We start from the raw sequence: 25,190 nt of genomic DNA, 5'->3' as shown, positions 1-25,190 counted from the left end.
AGCACACGAAGACTCTACAAACTAATGAATTTTACATGGATACCAATATTTCTTTTGCCAGAGTAACAAGATACTTACAGTCTTCATTACCTCTTCCTTGCCCTCCCCACATACACGATTTTTTTTTCCCCACGAGTGAAAATTGATCGTATTATTTTTGTGAATCCTAGCCCTGCCCTTCATGTTGATGCACAAGCAGACGTATGGTTAGTTGACGGATTTTTGCTGGAATATTGCTTGTACGGCCTGGAGCCCGCTGATTTCACTCTGTATATTACAGAGGTTAGTCTCTCGGATATGGAAGGCTTCTCTCCGACTAATGCCAAATAAGCCTTTGTTTAACCACATACGTTCGAATGCGGTCCACAAACAAGGAGATGGCATTCAAAAGGTACTGGCACCAGTACTGAACACCCGTGAACCATGACCACTCCATGTGCCTGCAGGTAACCATGCTCAGTTGGTTCTGACTGGAAAAACAGTTTCATCCACTGCAGGTGCAATCTGTTGTTCAATACACAGTTATTCTGTTTCTTCTGGCATTTCAACAAAAACATCTACTGATATTACTGTTTCCTCTTTCCTACTCAGATGCCTCAGTTGCTGTTACCTCCTAATAAATGTAAGCTCTTTGCTCATACTTTTGTCTCTTACTCCTCCCTGGACATTTCCACTGCTGTTCCTTCTTCTCTTCCCGGCCGCCCTTTTCATGCTTAGAGTCCTCTCTGGCCTCAGAGGAATCCCTGATATTGTTCTCAAGAACTGTGCTTTAGTTTAGATTCTTTACCCTGGCAGACTTCCATCTTTGATTGTCATCTACAACCATTTTGCTGGAAGTTTGCTGTCATTCACCCTGTCCTGAAGAAGGTTGACCGGTCGTAGCTCAGAATATCGTCCAGTTTCCTTAACTTTTATACTTTTTGAGTCTACACTGAACTGGAAGATTCTGAAGAACCATTCTTCACATAGCCTTTCTGACGGTCTGTATGGGTTACATTAAGGGTGTTCCAACTGGAATGCAAAAATTTCCCGATATTGGCAGTTTTCACATCCACCACTGGTCAGCTGTGGAACTGTCTGCCTCAGTTTGTCTTTCTCTGCCTTGATCTTCAGTATCCAGTTGTCTCGATATGGACGGATTCTGATTTTGGTTCTCGTTTGTGTTCAACTCTCTTTGGGAAAGGCAGCTTTTGCAGCAGCCTACCCTACGGGCTTTTTAGGTAAAATTTTCTTACCCCTTTATGTAAATTTCCACAAAAGTTCCATCTTAATCGCTTTTTTCTTTTTTTTCTTTTTTTTTTCTAGTAAAAGAGAAAGGTCCCAAGTGTGGAAGGCTGCATTAGTTGTACCTTCTGTTGAAAGGCAAGCAAAAGGCAACCCGAATCCAGGTGTGTTTCGAGAGCTGCCTGGGTACTGTGTCCCGGAGATCATAGGCAAAGGGAAAGACAGACTGATGAAGACAGTTCCAGAGTTTATGTGTGGGTAGACAGACAGGTGAAAGGATAAACAGATAGGTACCCAGTAACTGTTTAGAAGAGATAATACATACGTAACTACATACATACATACGTACACAACGTACATTCATGGATACAGACTACTTACATTCATACATTACTGCATACATACTTACATTACATATACACATACATACATACATACAGAACTACACACACGTACATACTGTACACACCAGAAAAACCCACATCCTTGATTAGACGTTTCAATCCTAGTTTAAGTCGAGGGTGCAACATCATTATCATCATTATCATTATCATCATCATCATCATCATCATCATCATCATCATCATCATACACTACAGTCATGGCCCCAATCTGACCCTAATCTTCCTCTCTCGTGACCCGTCTTGACATGACCTTCGCGTGGCCCTTTTTTATCATTTTTTTATCTGCGTGACCTCACTGCCCCAGAAAAGCTCCCTGTCCAACCCAGCCTGACCACGGGCATGACATTTACCTGGAAAAATGAGAAGAGAATTATTTTGTTTCGTGTATTTTATTTTTTCAGGGGAATGTGATAGCTGTGAAGAGAGAGAGAGAGAGAGAGGGAGAGAGGGAGAATATGTGCACCTTCCTCCCTCCCTCCCCTTTCTTGTCACCCCCCCTTGCTCCCTGTCTCTCTGCCCTCCTTCTCCCTCCTCCATTCTTCATTTCCTTCATTCTTTTCCCTCTTATCTCTTTCTTTCCCCCTCATTCCCCTACCCTTCTTCTCCTCTCCCCCATGTTTCTCACTTCCCCTCCCTCTCCGCCTTCACCCTTTACTCCCTTTCCTCTGTCAACCCCTCACCCCCACCCTCTCTTCTGTAAATCCCCCACCTTTCCCCTCTCGCCCCTCGCCCTCATTCCTCTCATACTCCTCTGTCTTCTCTTCCCCCTCCCCCTTTCTCACGTCCCGTCATACTTCTCTTTCCCCATACCTTCCTTCTCTCCCCACTCCCTTCTTACTTTTCTCCCGCGTCTCCCCTCTTACCCTCATTCCTCTCCCCCTGCCTTGCTCCCACTTCCCCTCTCCCTCTCTCTTCTCCCCCTCTCCAGCCTTGCCCCCCACTCCCACCCCCCACCCCTAACTCGGGCCACGATCAATGCCCGATATCCGTCACTATGTACCAGGCACCTTGCTCTCTCTCTCTCTCTCTCTCTCTCTCTCTCTCTCTCTCTCTCTCTCTCTCTCTCTCATTTTTGCTTTCATATATTATTTCTTTCTGGTCATTCACATAAGTTGGTTCCCTGCTTCATCCCTTTTCACTCTAATACTCTTTTTTTTTTCTTCTTCTTCTCATATTCCCAGTTATTCAGGTTATCGCTTAGTATACATTATGCATTCATCCATATTGTACTCTAACTGATTCTTATGTTGTCTGTTTCTTTCAGCTGACTACTTTCATTCTTTCTCTTCCTGACAGCTATTCAAGTTATCTGCCGTCTTTATTGTATTATGCTTATTTTCATGTACTTTATGCAGTGATGTAGACTATACCCTGATTCATTCTTTATTTACCATTTCTTTCAACATACTTCATTTCAAATGTGGAAAATGGAATGATAGACCAAGACAAGTAGAAGAGAGTGAGGTAAGGGAGGGTGGTACAGAGGGAGGAGGGAAGAAGGCGTAGGTTAATGCCTGTCAGCCAACCGCGGGTCATCAAGGCGTTGGGTCAGTTTTCCTTCCTCACACGGGGACGCATTCGCAGAACAAGTGCCGGTGGCAGAACAGAATGGCAGTTCAAAAATTGTGTTGCCCATCGCACGGTGTGACTCGGCCAAGCCACTTTCATTTTTATCGAGGTCTGGCCACTCGGCCGGACACAGCCAAGGTCACTTGTCCTGACGCCCAAGCAGACTACATACGCCAGACAGCCACGGCCAGGGTAAACTCTACAGAGAATGAGACCACAAGTGCACAACATGTTTATCAACATCAAAGGAAGGGAACCAGCTAATGACATTTGTAATGGGTTTTGTTCTCCTCACCCTGCAGGCAAAAGAAGCTTCTGCAAGAGGCTTGTTGCCTTCCATGCTTCTTTCAGGTTATGATATGTTCACAAGTACATGCCTTTCCAACGTGCTCGGGTCCTCTCTTGTAAACAAAAACATCAAATGACATTCTGTTCTTGTTGCCATATTTCAGTATATTTGAAAACTTTCTCAGATGAATAACAGCATAATAAGAATTGTATAACAAATGATTATACAAAGTTTGCTGTAAAGTAGTAAAAAACCATAGCAATTCTCAACATATTTTTTCATCTAACTGCAAGTTCATTATAGCAGACGACGCACACTGCTCGGCCACAACCAGAATAAGGTTTATAGAGAAGGCGACTACGGAGTTTTGGACAGCGACGGTGAGCATGGACGGCCACGAATGGTTCTGGTGGTGGAACGCGCCTGGCTGTCCATAACACTCCTGTGGCAATAAAACTGGACGTCCACTCCAAATACTGGACATCCACAGGTCCCCGTGTGATAGCGGCAGAAGTCCCCGTCTTTCCCCATGCTACGATGCGTATCCGTCAAATTCACAGTATAGTATCCTGTTTCAGCTTCAGACACTAACCCTTAAAATATTACTGGAGGCGGAGTCGTTACTGAATAGGCTAGGGCAGTGATGTAAAGTCATGTGTCGAGGTTACCGGTAACTGGATGTGGTATTATGATATATATATATATATATATATATATATATATATATATATATATATATATATATATATATATATATATATATATATATATATAACGCAACCTCTTATATATCATTTCATTGTCCAGGGAAATTCATTCTGTACAGTATAGGGTTCAGAAATCGCCTTGATCAACCACTTCACTGCTAAAGTTTCATCTTCAGTAAAACCGTCTGGAAATAGCCAAGCACAAATACTCTCCATTAATATGTCATTGTAGGGAAGGATGAAGCTTCTGTTTTATTGCAAGTGTAATATGGGGAGAAATATGGAATGGCAGTGTGATGCAGAAAACCATTTATACACTGAAGTGTAGAATAGAGAAGTGTGGTACAGAGAAGTGTCAGGGAGAGAAGTGTAAGATCGGGAAGTGTAAGGCAGAGAGGTGTCAGGAAGCGAAATTTAAAATACAGAAGTGTAAGGCAGAGAAGTGTAGTAAAGAGAGGTGTAGAACAAGAGAAGTTTAAGACAGAGAAGTTTAATGCAGATGACTGTGGGGCAGAGCAGTGTTGAACAGGTGTACTGTGTGAAGAGTAAGGACGGTAGGATACATCAGTGTAAGACAAGTACAGGGCTAAAGGTTACACAGGTAGAACAGAGGGCATTGGTGGGATAGGGTAAGGTAGGTAGGATAGAACAGAAGGCATTGGTATGGTAAGGTAGGGTTTGTAGGATAGATCAGAAGGCATTGGTGTGGTAGGGTAGGGTAGGGTAGAACAGAGGGCATTGGTGTGGTAGGGTTGGTAGGATTGAACAGAGGGCATTGGTGTGGTAGGGTAGGGTAGGGTAGAACAGAGGGCATTGGTGTGGTAGGGTAGGATAGGATAGAACAGAGGGCATTGGTGTGGTAGGGTAGGGTAGAACAGAGGGCATTGGTATGGTAGGGTAGGGTAGGGTAGAACAGAGGGCATTGGTAGGGTAGGGTAGGGTAGGGTAGAACAGAGGGCATTGGTAGGGTAGGGTAGGGTAGGGTAGAACAGAGGGCATTGGTGTGGTAGGGTAGGATAGGATAGAACAGAGGGCATTGGTAGGGTAGGGTAGGGTAGGGTAGGGTAGAACAGAGGGCATTGGTGTGGTAGGGTAGGGTAGAACAGAGGGCATTGGTAGGGTAGGGTAGGGTAGGGTAGAACAGAGGGCATTGGTATGGTAAGGTGGGGTAGGGTTGGTAGGATTGAACAGAAGGCATTGGCATGGTAGGTTAGGGTAAGGTAGGTAGGATTGAACAGAGGGCATTGGTGTGGTAGGGTAGGGTAGGGTAGGGTAGGCAGGATAGAACAGAAGGAATTAGTGTGGTAGGGTAGAGAAATGCTGAGTAGAGTATAACACAGGTAAAGTAAGGTGCGTTGGATCGAAAATGACATTGGAAGAAGTATTGAAAGAAGGCTTTAGAGTAGCAGAGGGTGTAGGGGATGGCAGTGGACCTTTGTAAACTGTATTGGTTACCGTCATTCAGCTCCACCTTTACATGAAGTACCCCCCCCTCTCTCTCTCTCTCTCTCTCTCTCTCTGGTGTTGACTGTGATATTGCGTGAGGTATACCAGTCAGTGATGGAGGCAAGAGAGCATGTCAGTTTACAATCCCGAGACATCCAAGTATATCATAGTACATCCCTTTAAGTTGGGTGTATGTATGAGTGAGTGGTGTGGTGGAGTGTATGTATGAGTGAGTGGTGTGGTATGAGTGGTGTGGTGGGGTGTTGGAATGAGTGAGTGGTGTGGTGGAGTGTATGTATGAGTGAGTGGTGTGGTGGGGTGTTGGAATGAGTGAGTGGTGTGGTGGGGTGTAGGTATGAGGGAGTGGTGTGATGGGGTGTTGGAATGAGTGAGTGGTGTGGTGGGATGAGTGGTGTGGTGGGGTGTAGGTATGAGTGAGTGGAGCCTGTTGCGTTGATGAGTTTTGGTCTGTGTTCAGAGGGGCTTAAAGGGGAAAAGTTTGTACGAAGAGGAAAGAAAGTATTGGACGGAGGGAGAAATTTTTCCCATCGTCAGTGTCAAGATGTTCATGGATGATGAACATCTGGATAATTTTATAGCCATAAAAGTGCAAAAAGACTCTGCCGAACCAGCAGGCGATGGCCGCTGATTATACCAATGGCACGCAACCATCCAAATAAAAATCGCGTGTTGCATTCCTCTTCGCTCACAGTTACGGTACGGGGCAGGTGTAAGTCAAACGTGCTGTTTTGCAAGTTTGTTCAGAGATTCTCTTCATATCTGTTTTATGTACAAGCATGATATTAGTTTCCGTAGCAAACTCTGGGAAATGTCATGCAGTAGATGATTAGCTTGACTCTTGCACTGGGATCGGTTGACTTAATATTTCGTTGGATGTTATGCTTCATATACTTTCCAGCACATATAAAGAGGAAGATAGAATCATGACACAGATCATCAAATGGAATATTAAGTCAACTGATCCCAATGCAAGAGTGAAGCTAATTACTTACTACAAAAGTAGGAAGACTAGCTGGCCAACAACTTGTACGGAACAGCCCACGTCATGACGAGGACGCCCTTCAGTGTTCACATTTTGTATATAGACACACCTGGAAAAGAGAGAACTGCGCAGCCCTCCCTTCCGCCTATATAGGCATGACTAGCCCTCCCTTCTGCCTATATAGGCATGACTAGCCCTCCCTTCTGCCTATATAGGCATGGCGACGATGAAGCTAGTCAGTCGCCTGACCAGCCACAGATATGCAGGAGCCCCTAGGAACCACGTGCGGAAGAAGCACTGTGCCAACATCACCAAGGAGGACCTTGGAAAAAACACTGAAGTTCTGACTAGCTGTAGCGACAACCGCCGGCTCATTATACCTGAGGCATTGTACTGTATATCAAAGAGCTTAACCCTTCAATAAATGTCCAAGTCCAAGATTTATAAGCTTTGCCGAGCATGAGATCTGCAGCAGGCCACAACACAGGCCCAACTGATGACGTTAGCAGTCACCGGAACCCAACAGCCAGTCAGAGTGCAGCAACTTAATGAAATCTCACCTCTGATTCGCCACCAAGGTATATTAGGTTCCTTACCGACCACTGCTAACCATTCCTGCCAGGACTACAACTCGAGTAAGATCTTCTCTTTGTCGAAGAAGGCTCCGGAGAACCGAAATTCCGGAATCCGAAGTTAAACAGCTACATAACAAATAACACCACGACAACTGAGGACATGGCCGCCTACGGAGAGATCATCGCTTGGCTTTAGGGAGAAGCAAAACACCCCATCAGACAACAAGAAAGCATTGCAGAAAAGTTGTGTAGTGCAGAACTTGTAGTCACGTTTAATAAACCATGTCTCAGAACAAGTTTACTGCCTGTATGTACCTTCATTAATTTTGCACGTTAATTATATAGAGTATGACGATGTTAGAAGCATTTATATCTCACAGAATAAGACAGCAAGGTGTGATAAGCAAAATAGATCGCTTAGGAAAAGGTGTTTGGGAGCTTCCTTAACCGACTAGGATACTGGCCAAGGTGCTGCAGCCGGATGTGTGCCATAGGGGGTGTAATTTCGAGGGATGGTGTGGAGTTGGTTGCTCACATGATGCCGCTTGAGGACGAGCGACTGGTCATCCCCCTTCATGGATTAGACTGAGTGGCCTAGCTCCGGAGCCCTACGATACTCGTGGAACAGAATTGGATTAGATATTATTATTATTATTATTATCAACGTCATCATTATCATCATCATTATTCCATTATTATTCTTGTTCTGTGGACCTCCCATTACCCCCTCTGTAGATGGGAATGTAGTCGGGGTGATGAGGATGGTGATGATAACGATGATAGTGGTGATGATGATGGTTATTAGTATTAGTGTTAGTATCATCATAATTTGTAGTAGTAGTAGTATGATGATTATGATGATGACAACGACAACTATGTTTTTGATGAAAAGCGATTATATATTTTACCTTTAAATTAGTTGTGTAGATCCCGTAGACTTTTATGATATAAGGTAGCTAGGCAAGATGTCAACAAGCCACCTGTGCCTTATAGCTGCTTAAGAAACCCCTGATGAGAGAACTGCTTGTTTGACTCACCTTCCTCGTTGTTGCTTGGGCTGTGTGAAATGTCATGCAGGGGAGTTACATCTATACCCTTTATACTCCAACTTGGCCTAAAATTACAGGCGCTCCATCTTGACTGCTGAGATGTAAGCAGATGAACACCGGCATATGGTCCTAGTCACGAAGAAGTGCTACTGAAAGGATATTGAGCTGTAGCATTGTCTTTTCCTGCCACCGACCTGCATGATATAATACAAAAGGAAAATCTGGGCCAAGTTAGGGTATAAGTAGCATTATAGGTTTTTTTTTTTTTTTTTTCATGTATAAGGGTCGGGATCAGGGTTTTCCTGTAGTTTCACACTCTCAGGTTTACCATTAAACCTTCAGTGCTCATTAGGTTGTGCAGCCGACCTTCAGTGTTCGTTATTTACCGGGTCATTTATGTTGAAGTAAGTCCCTTTACACCAGCACAAGGGAATGCGATGGTGTATTGCTTTGGGTCCTGTGTGTGTGTGTGTGTGTGTGTGTGTGTGTGTGTGTGTGTGTGTGTGTGTGTGTGTGTGTGTGTTAGAGAGAGAGAGAGAGAGAGAGAGAGAGAGAGATTTGGACATGGTGGTAGGGTTGGGGATTAGTGGTTAAGGTGACAGGGTAAGGTCAGCTTAGTTCTACACCGCTTTGGACCCTAGTTGGTGGAAATGTTGAGGGTCAGGCAAGGATGAAGTGATATGATATAGTTGGTGAGACGTTGCCTGAGTTTACATTAATCCCCCAAACTTAGTATTTATTGTTCTTGCTACCTCCAGACGATTTTATTCATTTTAGAGGGGCTTGTATAAGTGAAGGAGTGAATGGACAAAATATACATCCAGTCGGAAAAAGTCTTGCACAGGCTTATAAAAAATCGATTTGAGGTAACAAGAATACAACTTTTAAAGTGTCACTGAAATCTAAAGAACAGAGAAGTTTTTACTGTGGCTTCATTCATTCACACTTTCTGATATGTCTCATTCACTGTATCGCCCCGTCTCGTTCCCTGGCTCACTTTCACCCCGTGTGCTCCTCATTCACTTTGTCCAGTCCGTCTCACACACTTGGCCTTTTTGTTGTTGTTGTAACGTCTTCAGGATCCCGACAATGAAGAGGAGGATGCTACTGGTGAAAAGTATCCGTGGAGGCTTTGTACTGATGCAGCCGCCGTGGTTTGAGTGTTCTGCTTTGGTCTGTGGTGTTTTTCATGCCCACGGAGATGCACGGGTAGAGGCGGTGTTGCTGGTGTGTTTTTGTAGTGTTGTTATGTTTGTGTCGTATAGTGTACCTTATGTGGACCAAGTGGCAGTGGTGTGAAAAGTGTTTGTGTGTGTGTGTGTGTGTGTGTGTGTGTGTCAGTGTAGTAAGTGTGTGTTGTGTTGCAGGGCCTGGTGTACCACTACCTGGGGCGAGAGAGGCTGGCCGAGAAGACTCTTGGGGACGCCATTAAAGTCGACCCCAACGACCACCACTCTTGGTAAGTCTGCCTCACCTCTTACATATCCTCTTACCCTTACCATACTCCTCACTCAGTCTTACTTTACTCTTACTTACGCCTAATACTCTTATATATATCCTGACTCTCACATGCTCCCCTACTTTCTTACATATCCCCTTTGACAGATTTTATTTACTTTTGCATATGCCGTTTATTTTACTTTTCCATATGCCATACTTTACTCTCACATATGCCTCTTACTTCCTCTTACCATACTCTCAAAACGCTATACTCTTATCTTCCCTCTTGCTAAGCTACACTGTTCTTTCCTTTCATACTGTTAGCTCATACCCTGGTTTTACATTGATCTTACTTCTTACCCTACTCTTGCCTTCATCTTAACAGTCACGCTACCCTTACGTTACTCTTGTACTCCTCTTGGTAAATATGTGTCTCTTTTTATCCCTTGCTAAGTATGATATCGTTCTTATCGTCCTCTTATAAACATATATCCTCTTGATAAACATATATTCGTTCGTAACTTATTATATTCCTCTTGGCAAACATATCTCGTTCTCCTCCTCCTCCTCCTATCTTCCTCTTGGTGTGTATGCGTCACTCGTGCCCTCCTATCTTTCCCTTGCTACCCCTGTCGTCTCCTTGGTCAGTATCTATCTCATCTACGCGTATATATCAATCCCCCCTTATCATACTTCTCTTTCCAGCCCCGGGAGTATAGCTATAGTGTATTCCGCCCCACCTAACCCTCTCATGCCCGGGATAACTCTAGTACTCTATGCCACGTAACAGAGAACGATTTTACTTAGCTGTCAGGAAAGAAATCTGTTACCACTTTTTTTTTTTTTCAGTCAGGGAAGTGTCATTCAAAGGGGTCTGTTATCACTATGAAGCCTCTCACGGTCGGGATAACTCTAGTACTTATTTTAGCTAACCCGAGACAATTTTATACACCTAAGAGTGAGTCACAGGAACGTAGGAGTGTCACTGTTATGTTCATCGCTCCTACTCTCACTGTGACGGGCCATGGGTAAGTGTGTCTCGCTCTTACCTGCTCCTGGTGGGTGGGTGTAGATCTTACCTTTTATATTCAGTTCCCTTCCAGTGCTGCAGTTTAGTGGAAGAAGTAGGAGCTGAAGAAAGAGAGGAAGAGGGAGAGGAGGTGGAGGAGGAGGCAGAAAAGCACTGAAGGAAGAAAGGAGTGAGGGTAGTAGTACTGTATAATGTGAGGAGGAGGAGGATTACAAGACGAGTGGGTTGGAAGAGAGGGAAGAGGAAGGGGAAGTAGTAGGGGAAGGAGGGGGAGGATGAGAAGTAGTAGGAAGCGGAGGAGGAGGAGGAAGAAAAATAGTGCAGGAGGGGGAGGATGAGAAGTAGTAGGAAGCGGAGGAGGAGGAGGAAGAAAAATAGTGCAGGAGGGAACGAGGATGAACAATAGGAGGAGGAGGAGGAGGAGGAGGTGGAGGAAGTGAAACAATAGAAGTCTGAGGGGAGAGGAGAGCGATGTTGCTGAAGGGGAGGAGGAGGAGGAGGAAGGGACGAGGAAGAAAAGCAGCACTGGAAGGAGGAAGACGAGGAAAATACCAGACAAGAGGTGCAGCAGGTGGAATATGTGGAAAAAGGGGGAAAAAATCTAGACACGGCAACAGTAAAAGCAAAGAGAGACTGAAAGAGAAGAGGCACAAAGAAAAGGAGTAGAAGGAACAGGAGTGAGAAGAAAGAAGGAAAAGGAGGAATTAAAGAGAGGGAATGGGAGTTAAAAATTGTAAACTGAACTTGAATCAAGATGAAGGAATATTAACATGAGAGTGCAAATGTCAGAAGGAGCATATGAAAGAAGGGCAACACAAGCGTAACACCTGGACACAGAGAGAGAGAGACTAGCAGCTGGAGCATGATCAAAAGATGAGGAACAAAGCGTGTAGGTAGTTAGAATTGAGAGAGAGAGAGAGAGAGAGAGAGAGAGAAAGGGAAACGGAGGGACAGAAAGAGAGAAGGAAGGAATGTGACAGACAGACAGACAGAAAACAAACGAGGGACAAAGAGAAGGAACGAACTTGAGAGAGAGAGAGAGAGAGAGAGAGAGAGAGAGAGCGCTAGTTAAAGGGTAGAGAGTGTGCTGGTGCCCCCTGGCTCACACACCTGCCTCATACACCTTTTCCTGCCTCACATACCTACTTCTGCCTCACATACCTACTTCTGCCTCACATACCTACTTCTGCCTCACATACCTACTTCTGCCTCACATACCTGCTTCTGCCTCACATACCTACTTCTGCCTCACATACCTACTTCTGCCTCACATACCTGCTTCTGCCTCACATACCTGCTTCTGCCTCACATACCTACTTCTGCCTCACATACTTCCTTCTGCCTCACATACCTCCTTCTGCCTCACATACCTACTTCTGCCTCACATACCTACTTCTGCCTCACATACCTACTTCTGCCTCACATACCTGCTTCTGCCTCACATACCTCCTTCTGCCTCACATACCTACTTCTGCCTCACATACCTACTTCTGCCTCACATACCTACTTCTGCCTCACGTACTGTACCTACTTCTGCCTCACATACCTGCCTCACATATCTTCTTCTGCCTCACATACATACTTCTGCCTCACATATCTTCTTCTGCCTCACATACCTACTTCTGCCTCACATACCTACTTCTGCCTCACATACCCACTTCTGCCTCACATACCTACTTCTGCCTCACATACCAACTTCTGCCTCACATACCTACTTCTGCCTCACATACCTGCTTCTGCCTCACATACCTACTTCTGCCTCACTTACCTACTTCTGCCTCACATACCTGCCTCACATACCTACATCTGCCTCACCACACACCTACCTCACACACCTGCCCCACCACGCATCTCCCTCACACACCTGCTTTAGCATACACGTCTTTCACACCTGCCTCATTACACACCTGCTTAAGCACATACTTGCCTCACCACAGACCGGCCTATTTCAGTTCACCTGCCCTACACACACCCCTCACCACACCTGCCCTACACACCTCCCTCACCACACCTGCCTAACACACGTCCCTCACCACACCTACCTAACACACCATCCTCACCACACCTACCTAACACACCATCCTCACCACACCTGCCTAACACACCTCCCTCACCACACCTTCCTGACACACCTCCCTCACCACACCTTCCTAACACTCCTTCCTCACCACACCTAGCTAACACACCTGCCTAACACACCTAGCTAACACGCCATCCTCACCACACCTGCCTAACACACCTCCCTCATCACACCTACCTAACACACATCCCTCACCACACCTTCCTAACACACCTCCCTCACCACACCTTCCTAACACACCTTCCAAACACACCTCCATCACCACACCTCCCTTACCACGCCTGCCTAACACATCCCTCACCACACCTGCCTAACACCTCCCCCACCACACCTAGCTAACACACTTCCCTCACCACACCTGCCTAACACACTTCCCTCACCACACCTGCCTAACACACCTCCCTCACCACACCTGCCTAACACACCTCCCTCACCACACCTGCCTAACACACCTCCCTCACCACACCTGCCTAACACACCTCCCTCACCACACCTAGCTAACACACGTCTCTCACCACACCTGCCTAACACACCTCCCTCACCACACCTTCCTAACAACCTCCCTCGCCACACCTGCCTAACACACCTCCCTCATCACTCCAAACCTGTCACTTCCTACCTGCCACACCACACCCCTCTCACCGCACTAGGTCAATGCACAACACTCATAACAACGTGAGGCAATTCACTTGGCCTCACCTCACGTTCCTCATTGCACCTGTAGAACTACCACACACACTGCCTCGCTCCTCATGAAACTTGCCTCGCCCTATATCACATCCGTCTCACTCCACACCACACCTGCCTCAAGACACACCACACCAGCCTCAAGCCACACCATACCTGCCTCAAGCCACACCACACCTACCTCAAGCCACACCATACCAGCCTCAAGCCACACCACACCTGCCTTACTCCATACCACGTCTCCGTCAGTGCACGCTGTCCATACAATTTTCAGAGTACCTTTACACACCTGCCTTAGTACAGCTGGATCACACTACTGAACCCACCTGCCTTACGCATCTGCCACTCACACACTTACCCACTTACCTTTTACATCTGCCTTGCCCTCCTGACCCACACATCTGTCCCACACACTTGCCTCACACTCATACCTCATACAGCTGCGTCACACATCTGCCTTACATACACATCCTTCATACCCTTGCCTCACACACCTGTACCAAGCTGTTCATACATTTGCCTTACATTTTCCTCATATACCTGCATCATACACCTGCCTCATACACCTGTCTCACACTTACCTCATACATTGCTTACGTTGCTTATACACTTCTCCATACGTGCTTCAGACACCTGCCTCATACACCTGTCTCACACACCTGTCTCACACCTTCCCCATCCTTGCTTCATGCTTCAAAAATACACCTGCATCGGACCACCTTCATACACCTCACTCAAACCTCTCGCAAGCCTCCCTGATAAACCTTTCCTACAAACCTGACAGTCACACCTGCCTCATAACCCTGACTACTACACCTGCCTTATAACCCTGACTACTACACCTGCCTTATAACCCTGACTAATACACGTGCCTCATAAACATGCCTAACACATCTCTATCACATACCTGCCTCTCATTCATACCCCACACCGGCCTCACACACCTACACACACGTCTCACACACCTGCCTAACACATCTGCCTCACAAACCTACCACACACATCTGCCTAACACATCAGTCCCACACCTGCCTAACACACCTTCCTGACACATCTGCCCTCTGTCGGGGTGGGGGGAGCAACAGGTGTGAGTGTCATAGAGTAAAAGAAAAACTGACAGGGATGTCCAGGAGATTGGTGGGGTCAGGCAGAGAGAGAGAGAGGGGAGAGGGGTGCAGCCTTTGGTCTTCCTTCTCTCTCGTTTCCATCCCATATATTTACATCCTTGTCTCTCTCCCCCATTTCTTCTTCTCCTCCTCCCCCTTTCCCTCCTCCCCACTTTCCTCCCCTTCCCATCCCTTGTCTCCTCCCATATTCTTTTCCCCCACACTCTCTCCCTTTCCTTCCCTGTTCTCCCTTTACTTCTCACGTCCCTTCGCCTTTTTCCTTCCTCCATTCAAGTATTCTTCCTGTTTTAATCCATTCCTGATCTCTAGTTTTTTTTTTTTTTTTTTTTTTTTTTACTCATTTCTCTGGCCCTATATAATCTTCATTTCACCCCTTCAGCCTGAGGACGGCATTTTTATTTATTGATACTGCCGCCAATCGATTTTATTCATCTTAGTCGAGTTTCTTGGGAGTGAATGAGAACTGCTTCAATCTTAACCTCTCCTGCGTGAAGATCTGCCCTTAGCTCAGGAAAGTCGTGTGGATCTGGCACGAATGAGAGAGAGAGAGAGAGAGAGAGAGAGAGAGAGAAGAGAGAGAGAGAGAGAGAGAGAGAGAGAGAGAGAGAGAGAGAGACTAGGAATGGGAGCTTGAGCAGAGGAAAACAGGAACAGAGCGTGTCAAACAGGTCGAGTTAGTATTGAGAGACAGACTGACAGACAGAGACAAAGAAGAGGAGAAACAGAAAGAGAGAAGGAAGGAACGTGTGTGTGTGTGTGTGTGTGTGTGTGTGTGTGTGTGTGTGTGTGTGTGAGAGAGAGAGAGAGAGAGAGAGAGAGAGAGAGAGGCGATGGGATTAATTAGGGAGAGAAATAAATAATGAAGGGGGGAGGGCGAGATGAGTGAGTGTGTCAGACAGGGAAGACTAAACTAGACACTGAAGATGAAGAAAAGAGAATGAATGAATGAATGAATGAATAACGATGAAGAGGATTAGTGAAGATAGGAGGAAATATAGAAAGAGGGAGGTAGGAAGAGAGGGATTGAGTAATGTGGTGAGGGGAGAGAAACGCAAGAAGGAGGGAAGGAGAAGGGAAGATCAAAGAGAAGGGGAGGGGAGTTGATGAAGTGAAGGCTCAGAAATATGGAAGGGGAGGAAAGGAGGGAAGGGAGAGAATGGAAAGGGATGAGGGAGAGGAGGGGGAGAAGTAATGGAGGGGAGGGAAAGGGGTTAGGGAAGGGAGAGGAGGAAGAATCAGAGAGATAAGGGAGGGAAAGGAGAAACAGGTAAGGGGTGGAAGGGAGAGAGGTAGCGAAAAGGAGGGAGGGAAAGAGAGAGAGGAGCAGTTCCATATTTAAAAACGTTCTCAGATTGTGTTTAAAATTGTTTGTGTATACCTTTGTCTTCACATTTACGACAACCATGAAACTCACAACCAAACAAAGCAATTTCTGATATTCATAAAGTGCATTGGAGACAGCCGTGGCAATGGTTAAGATTCTTGATAAATAGGAAGCCGGGTGTCAGGGGTAAAGGAAGGGAAGGTGGAAGGAATGGGGAAAGTGGGGCGGAGTGGGGAGAGAGGGGAGAGATTGAAAATATGTGAGAGAGGGGAGAGATGGGGAGTATGTGAGAGAGAGGACACACAGTAGGTCAGGGAATGGAGATGCAAGGAGGGGAAGGAGGCAGAGGGAAGAAAGAGAGGAGAGACGGGAGGGAAAAAGAGATCATAGAGGAGAGGGAAGAAGAGGTAGGGAGAAAAGATGATAAGAAATAAATAGAGAGGAGGGGATGTTAAGGGAGTGAGGTCAGAAGGAAGAGAGTGAGGGTGAGGGCGGATTTTATGAGGGGGGGGAGGGGAGGGGTCATGGTGAAGAGGAGGGATCACGAGGTCATGGGAGGAGGAGGGGCGAGGGGAGGGGAGGAGGGAGGTAGGGAGGGGAGGTGGTGCTGTCACGGGATGATAGGTGAGGGGGAGGGGGTGAAGAGGAAGAGGGAGGGGCAGAAGAGAAACTGTAACAAGGGTGGAGGGGGAAGGGGGGAGGAGAAGCGAGGGTGGGTGAGGGGAGGAGTGGAAGTGGGGGTGGGGGAGGAGAGGATGATAGGTGGGGGAGGAGAGGGGAGGGGGAGGAGAGAAGCAGTCACGAGGGTTGTGGGTGGAGGGGGGAGGAGGGGGAGGGAAGTACACTGGCCCTTGTCGTATTGCAGTGGCACCGTGAGGCTTCTTGCAGTACCGGCACACACACACACACACACACACACACACACACACACACACACACACACACACACACACACACACACACACACACACACACACAAACACACACACACACACACACACACACACACACACACACACACACACACACACACACACACACACACACACACACACACACACACACACACACACACACACACACACACACACACACACACACACACACACACACACACACACACACACACACACACACACACACACACACACACACACACACACACACACACACACACACACACACACACACACACACACACACACACACACACACACACACACACACACACACACACACACACACACACACACACACACACACACACACACACACACACACACACACACACACACACACACACACACACACACACACACACACACACACACACACACACACACACACACACACACACACACACACACACACACACACACACACACACACACACACACACACACACACACACACACACACACACACACACACACACACACACACACACACACACACACACACACACACACACACACACACACACACACACACACACACACACACACACACACACACACACACACACACACACACACACACACACACACACACACACACACACACACACACACACACACACTGTGCTGTAGTAAAATCCTGGTGTTGCTGACAGAGGCCTGGGATGGAATGTATCAAGGATCATAACCAGTGTGCAGGATAAAAGCCTCCAGTCCATTTTGGTATTAAGTCATAGGCGTCTGCACTTCAAATGGTGGAACATGTACGAGCAGCGGACTTGCTAAATAAAAAAGTATGCCATCACTTTGACAGGTAATGCATAGTTTGAAATTTTAGGGAGAGCCTCTTAAGTATCGCCTGTTACTCTCAAATAAACGTTCGTGTGTAGGTTCGCAGTAATGCTAAAAATGTCTGAGATAACTCCATCAGTGTTGCGTTATTTATGGAGGAGAATAATGAGAAACGTAATTAAGTGACACCAATTACGTTTTCATAACGTTTCTACAATGTGTATAGTTCTGCTGTAACTAATATTTACCGAGGTAGTAGTCATGGCGCCGTCCTCTGTCCGCTATGTCATGCCTGGTTGTGTTCGAGCGAGCGAGCGAGAACACATTTTTTCATTCTTCAGCTTAGTATTCACCCTATTATATTCCTGAAGTGTTTGGTGGTTACAGGAGTGGAGGATTAAAAAAAGATAAAATAAACGAGCAGTCGTATACGCAAGACAAGCTCAGGAAGGTTTGGTAGCATGGATCATTGTTGTGCCTGGGAGAGATCCTGGGTGGTGTGCAGTGTAGGGTCTTGTTGCACTGCGGTTGAAGTCGAACATAGGCCCGTCAGCCAGGTGGAGCAGGAGACTTCGTGGCATCTCTCCCTCTTCGGTACATTTACTATACACCTTCACATTCTCTTGAAAAATACAATATCATTTATCATCGACGTAATTTGGATCAGTAAGAGACGAGAATATTGAGATGTAATGTGCAAAGTAAACTGTTTGGAAATATGTGTCGCGAGATCTCCAGAGTCACTCACAACACGACCCACATGCTGAGGCAGGTTGTTGGCATTGCGATTGGCAGTGGCAGACGCGATGATGCAGGCCACGGGAAGTGTTGTGCCTGGAACATGGCTTAGTGAAACGGAGTGCTCTTATTTCACTTTTTACCCTGCCATAAATATGACAAATTACATTAGAATATTAGCTGTATTCTAAGTGACGGGATTTTTTTTATACCTCTCCCTTAGCGATTTGGTGTACATTACACCTCCGTTTGCCCTTGTGTGTTATTGATGTAGACGATGTTGATAAGGAGCCGATAGTCTGTGAAGATCATACAAAAGAATTTCAAGATGTAATATGCTAAATAAATCACTAACGAAGAGGTGTTACGAAGCCTCTTATTTTTCATGGAATACGACCCTAGTGTTTGTCCGATTCCTACCTTAATGTGAGACGTCCTTATCAGTGGCCTGTACTTTCCCCACATGTCCAGTCTCCCGCACCGTGCACAAAGACTACAACCATTCCACCTCCCCTGAATAATACTGGTTAATTTAGCAAGAACTTATTAGGGTTTGGCAAAGCTTTCAGGGTGTAACTACTACAACGGCAGTCAGTATCCCAATTACACGTCAGAAGCCTGGAACTGATGAAGCGAGATCACAACCGTTTCAGCTGACTTGAATATTTGTGGTTAGTTCAGCAACACCTCACAAGATTCTGACATGGCTTTTAGACAAGGTGTTAGACCTGTTGACCGCAGCTGCACAGTCACTTAAAAAATATAGGAAGTAGTGGACAAAACTTTTCAGAATATTGTTTGGTAACCTCTTGTGTACGTGTATGTCTGTGCCTGCTGTTTTTATCAGTACATCATGAACAGAATTACATACGACTTAAGATATACACGATCCATTCCGAACTCTTCACCTTAGGCAGAAAAGTGAACAGTAACAATGCTTATTGTGAAACCCTGGCAAAGGTAATTTTTTGATCGAGTGTACAGTTGCGGACATCAATTCTGATCCAGCCCACAGCGATAATACGACAGTGATCAGTGTCTTTGGCAACCCAGTGATAGGATGTGGAACCCAACGAAACTTTCAGAATGTTATGTTAGAGCTTCATTATTGCTGAACTAAAGAGTGGATCGTTAGTATTGTCCGCAGCCATACATGTTCAAGCCTTGTGTCATTCTTGAACGCTGGAGGATACAAACTTGTCTATGCTGTCTTTTAATGTCCGTTGGTCTTGTGGTCTAAGGCGTCTGATTTTTTTGTTTTTTACCGTATTTTAAAGTACCACCAAGGGGGTTAGACAGTCACCTGCCCTTAAGTCTTGTGATCCGCGGTACCCAAGCCTTGTGCCATTACACAGACGTGCTGCTTTCATGTTACCATTTATTATTTTTCTTTTGCATTTATTTTTCATTTCCATTCTCTGTTTAAACACATTTGCTCCTTTTTTTTTTTTTTTTTTTTTTTTTACAGTGGAGTTGGATCAGTTCAGTGAGTCCCCTCCCCCCTTCTCTCTCTCTCTCTCTCTCTCTCTCTCTCTCTGACTTTCCGTTTCTATATCGGATTTCTCATTTGTAAGACTTCGTACAGGAGGGGGTAGGGGAGAGACGGGGGGGGGACGAGGGAGGAGGGGCGAGGAGAGACGGGAAATGCAGTAAGTGAAAGTTTAAGGAGTGAGGAGGGAGAAAAGAGAGGAGAGGACAAAGAAAAAGGGGAGATGAGGAGAGAGAAGGGAATGAAATGAGAGAAGAGAGTGGGAGGAGAGGGTGGGAGAGACTGGGAAGAGAGGGAGAGATAATGGGAGGGGAGGAGGGAGAAGGTGATGAAATAAGAAAAGCAAGAAAGAGGAGGAAGGGGAGGTGTTATGTGTGTGTGTAGGGGGGGGGGTTCACATATAGTGTTGTACTTCTTAACAGGTTGGAGTCAAAGGCGTCTCGTGTCATCTGCTCCCCACCTCCCACTGCCTTCCTTCAGCCTTTCTATAGTCGCCACAATGCTGTCACCCTTTCCCTCTTGTGCCGCCACTATTGTGGTCACTGCTTCTCTTCACTGCCTGCGTAGGTCCCTCATCCATTTCGGAGGGCATGCAGCACATCCAGCTTCACACTTTCACTGCATTTTTGTCCTGCTTTGTGATACAAGAGAACTGGTTCTCTGCCTTGTATGTACAAAACCTTTCAACTCTGAAACTGTCTTCCTCATTCTGTCTGTATCACTGCCTTTAACTTGGATTTTTAAATGCAGTATGTCTAGGCATTTGGCAATGGACGCATCTTGACTGTAGCTTTGTTTTGTTCAGCTCTCCTTGGAAGGACAACTTCGTAGGCTGTCACCCTTTGTTTCTTTCATGCTTACATCTTGTAGTGTTTATTTTGGCTACCTTTGGAGAATTTTTATTCTGATTGACGAGTCGCATCTCATCCGCCAGTGGTAACTCCTTCAGCTCGAGGTCATCATTTTTATATTGTTCTTGCTAAACCCAGACGATTTTAATCAGTGTAGGAGCAATTTTTGATACATGAGTGACCTTCATTAAGCCCTTCACTACTACGGACTCCCCTGAGATGACAGAAGGCATCTCCAGGCAGCAAACAAAATATTATTGAAGATTGCCAACACTGCCAAGGGAATACAGTATGGTCTCCACACAGGTGCTGTACACTGACATACTGCACTGCACATTTCAGTGATAGTTAATGAGCACGCCAGAAAATTGGATTCCATTATATTTATGTTGGTACAGTTTGACTTTTGATCCCATAAAACCCTTTAAAAGACCTAAATAAAAAAAATGGCCTATAGGGGTATTTGCCCGAACAATTGTACCAAGTTTAAATTGAAATGGTGAATAGATAAATGAATTTCACCAAACGGAAAGACACTGAGCAGATACATTAGGTGTCCAGTGTAGTGTGGAGACAACTATCGCACACGACTGAGTAGGCTGTAATCACCCCCTCACACACCCCCATTCACCCACCCCGTAAATATAAGTATGCCAGCCTGAATACGGAAGCAGGGGGGTTATTCCAACTCAGATTGTCAGAATAAATCTCTTAGTGGCGAATATACCCCAGCTTGATAAAGGTCCCTGGCCCCTCTCGACTCGGCTAATGGACAGGGGTAGACATTTAGAGGGCCGATTTGATTAGTTACCAAGGAGATCCATCCCTACCTCATAATTAAGGCTCACGGACTTTTATGCAGCCATGAGTTTGTATTTATGGTGTGTGAGTGGGCTAGATCCATCAGGTGAAAGGACGACTATAGTGGTGATAGGGAGGGCTGTGTGTGTGTGTGTGTGTGTGTGTGTGTGTGTGTGTGTGTGTATAGTGAGAGAGAGAGAGAGAGAGAGAGAGAGTATGGTTAGGGCATCACTACAAGTGCTTCCGCATTGCCCTTTCTTCCGGGTGGCCTATGGAAGGGGAGAATGGGGGATAGGGGGGTAGAGAGAGAGAGAGAGAGTAGAGGGGAATGACATTTAAAGGTACTGGATGCGGGATGTAGTGGGATAGTGTGAGGGAGAAAGTAGTATGAGTAGTAGTAGTAGTAGTAGCAGCAGCAGCAGAGGAGGCGTATTGGTAGTCATGGTATTTTGTGGTCGTATCTGTAGTGGTAGTTGTAATGGTAGTGGAAGTAGTAGTAGTAGTTGTGGATGGTAGTTTAAATAGTGGTAGTTTTTGGCATGGTGGTAGAAATAGTTGTGGATTAATGCAAGTAATTGGTGTGGTAGTGAGTGGTGGTGCGATAGTAGCTCTTAGTGGTCGGGGTAGTAGTTGTACTTGTAGTTGTGGTGGTATTCGCTGTGGTAGTGATTGTGGTAGGGGTAGTGGTTGTGGTAGTGGTGGTGGTAGAAACTGTAATGGTACTTCTTGAGGTAGTGGTGGTGGTTGTGGTAGAGGTAGTAGCTTAGTGGTACTTTTTGCGGTAGTGGTGGCGGTTGTGGCAGTGGTAGAGGTAGTAATTGTGGTACTGGTTGTAGTTCTAGAGGTGGTAGTGGTGGTGGTTGTGGTAGCGGTAGTAGTAGGCCTAGTGGTTGTCGTTTTGGTAGTGGTTATAGAAGTGGTGCTGGTCGTGGTAGTGGTGCTGGTTGTGAGACTGACAGCACTAGTAGTTGTGGTACTGGTAATAGTCGTAGTAGTGGTATGGTAGTGGTAGTGGTTGTATCGGTGGTTGTGATGATGATGGTGGTTGTAGGACTGGAAGTTGTTGTGGTTGTGGTTGTGGTAGTGGAGGGTTTTATTGTATTGAGATATTGACTACCGATATGAATGAGCGTGGTGATGAATGAGAGAGAGAGAGAGAGAGAGAGAGAGAGAGTGTGTGTGTGTGTGTGTGTGTGTGTGTGTGTGTGTGTGTGTGTGTGTGTGTGTGTGTGTGGTCGTGTGATGATGGTGTGATGTATGAAGGTGTATTGTGATTGTGCAAGACCTCCTTGTGTAATAAAATATTTGGTATGTATGGCGGTGTGAGAGGCGATGGTGTGCGCTGGTGTTGTGTGTTGGTGTGGCGTGGGTGTAGTGTGACTGGTGTGATGGTATGGTGAACTGCTTGGGTGTGAAATGAAGTGTTACAGTGTGGCAAGGTGTGTTATTGTGGTAAATTGTGGTAGCTTTATTGTAACTGTGATACTGCAAGGTGGTGTGGTAGTTTTGTTAGGTATGTGGTGGTAGTGTGGTGAGCTGTAGTAGTCTGATGATGTCTGGTGAAAAATTTGGTAGTGTGGTAAGGTGTGATACTAGGGTAATGTGTTCTGTGGTGAGGTGTGGTAGTGTGGTGAGGTGTGGAAGTGTGGTGAGGTGTGGTAGTGTGGTGAGATGTGGTAGTGTAGTGAGGTGTGGTAGTGTGGTGAGGTGTGATAATGTGGTGAGGTGTGGTAGTGTGATGAGATGTGGTAGTGTGGTGAAATGTGATAGTTTGGAGAGGTGTGGTGAGGTGTGGTAGTGTGGAGAGGTGTGGTGAGGTGTGGTAGTGTGGTGAGGTGTAGTAGTGTGGTGAGGTGTGGTAGTGTGGAGAGGTGTGGTGAGGTGTGGTAGTGTGGTGAGGTGTAGTAGTGTGGTGAGGTGTGGTAGTGTGGAGAGGTGTGGTGATGTGATGAAATGTGGTAGTGTGTAGAGATGTGATCATTGGTGAGGTACTAGGTGAGGTGAGGTGTGGTAGAGGGATGAGGTATGGTAGTGTAGTGAGATGTGGTGTGGTAGTGGGGTGAGGTGTGGTAGTGTGGTGGGGTGTGACTATAGAAAGTATTCAAATGTGGCTCCCGTTCACCCTAGGTTGTAAGAAGAGTGTGGTGAATGTGGTGGTGGTGGTGGTGGTTGACTAAGATGTTGGTAGGTATTTATGGTGATGTAGGCGTTTGGTTGTGGTATTGATATTGTGGTTTGAAATGGTGTTGATTGCGGTAAGCAGGTGTGATTGTGGTGGTGACGGAGAGTGTGGTGATTGTGGTTGTGATTTTTGATAGTTGTTCCTGGTGGAAATAGTGTTTTTTTTGTGATTGTATTGTAGTTATTGTATTATAGTTAAGAGTGAGAGCAGTGGAAATGAGTTACTTGAGAGGAGCATGTGGAGTGACGTGGAGGGACAGGTTGACGAATGAAGAAGTGAAGGAACGCTGTGGGGTGGATGTGGATGTGGTTGAGAAGATTAGGAGAAATACACTGAGGTGGTTTGGACATGTGAAGAGAATGGAGAATGAAAGACTGACTAAGAGGGTGTATGTAGGTGAGGTGCAGGGAGGGAGAGGGAGAGGTAGACCGAGGATGAGGTGGAGGGATGGAGTTGAGAGGTATATGAGGGAGGGGGGGGTGAGTTGGGGGGAGGGTAGTCAAATGGTGGGTGACAGAGCGACTTGGAGGCGTTTTGTCTGCGGCCACCCTCTGCGGGATTAGGGCGTCGGGCTATAGATAGATAGATAGATAGATTATAGTTATGGTTAAGAATGGTAGTTAGATGTGGTAGCAGGGCAGTGTGGTAATGGTAGCAGTGTTGAAATAGTGGTGATGGTGATAGTACTAGTAGTCGTGATAGTAGTAGAGGTACAGATGATGGAAATGGTAGTAATAGTGATGAAGTTGTGATGGTTTTTGGTAGTGGATGGTGGTGGTAATGGTGATAGTGATGGTAGTACTGGTAGTGATGGTGATTTAGGTGTGTTATTGTGGGTAGTCGTAGTGATGGTGATGATGGAAGTCAGGGGTGGTGATGGTTGTAGTAGTGGTGGTGGTGATGGTGAAAGTGTATTACTGTCAGATTAGTAGTGGTGATGGTGGTGGTGATGACATTGCCGTCGGAGTAGTAATGGAAGTGATACTGATGGTGGTGAAGGTGGTGATGGAAGTAGTAGTGGTGGTGGTAGTGATGGTGGTGATGGAAGCAGTGGTGGTGGTAAAGGAAGTAGTATGAGTGGTGTTAATGGTGGTGGTGATGGAAATATTGATAGTAGTGACAGTGGTGGTGGTGACGGTGAAGGTGGTGGTGGCGGTGGTGGTGGTGGTGGTGGTAACGGTGAAGGTGGTGGTGGTAGTGGTGGTGGTGGTGGTGGCGGTGTAGTGCCGCAGGAGACCCAACAAGTGTACCGCACCAAGCCTCTTCACCACCCGTCTCTCCTACCCTGACGTCACCTGGTGTGGCGGGTGTATGAAGAAACCAGTAAAAGAGGTGACGGTAGGAAGAGTGGGGCGGCCGTGGCAACAATACACAAACCGTAAATAGCAAGGGTAACGCCATCAGCAGCCAGACGGATACATGATACC

At 46.2% G+C, this 25,190-nt stretch overlaps 1 protein-coding gene across 1 annotated transcript in view; it reads left to right on the top strand.

The window, feature by feature from the left end:
- The window catches only part of Ttc7 (tetratricopeptide repeat domain 7), a 486,033-nt gene that overhangs the window by 377,338 nt on the left and 83,505 nt on the right, over window positions 1-25,190 (top strand). The window contains exon 16 of the mRNA XM_080281945.1: window positions 9,634-9,725. Within this exon, the coding sequence (XP_080138071.1) occupies window positions 9,634-9,725 (92 nt within the window). The remainder of the gene's footprint in view (window positions 1-9,633; window positions 9,726-25,190) is intronic.

Source organism: Coenobita brevimanus, chromosome 91 (assembly GCF_032717465.1).
Source record: "Coenobita brevimanus isolate Jiangsu-jjx chromosome 91, ASM3271746v2, whole genome shotgun sequence".
Lineage (NCBI taxonomy): Eukaryota > Metazoa > Arthropoda > Malacostraca > Decapoda > Coenobitidae > Coenobita > Coenobita brevimanus.
This window is presented reverse-complemented; position numbering and strand designations above follow the sequence as displayed.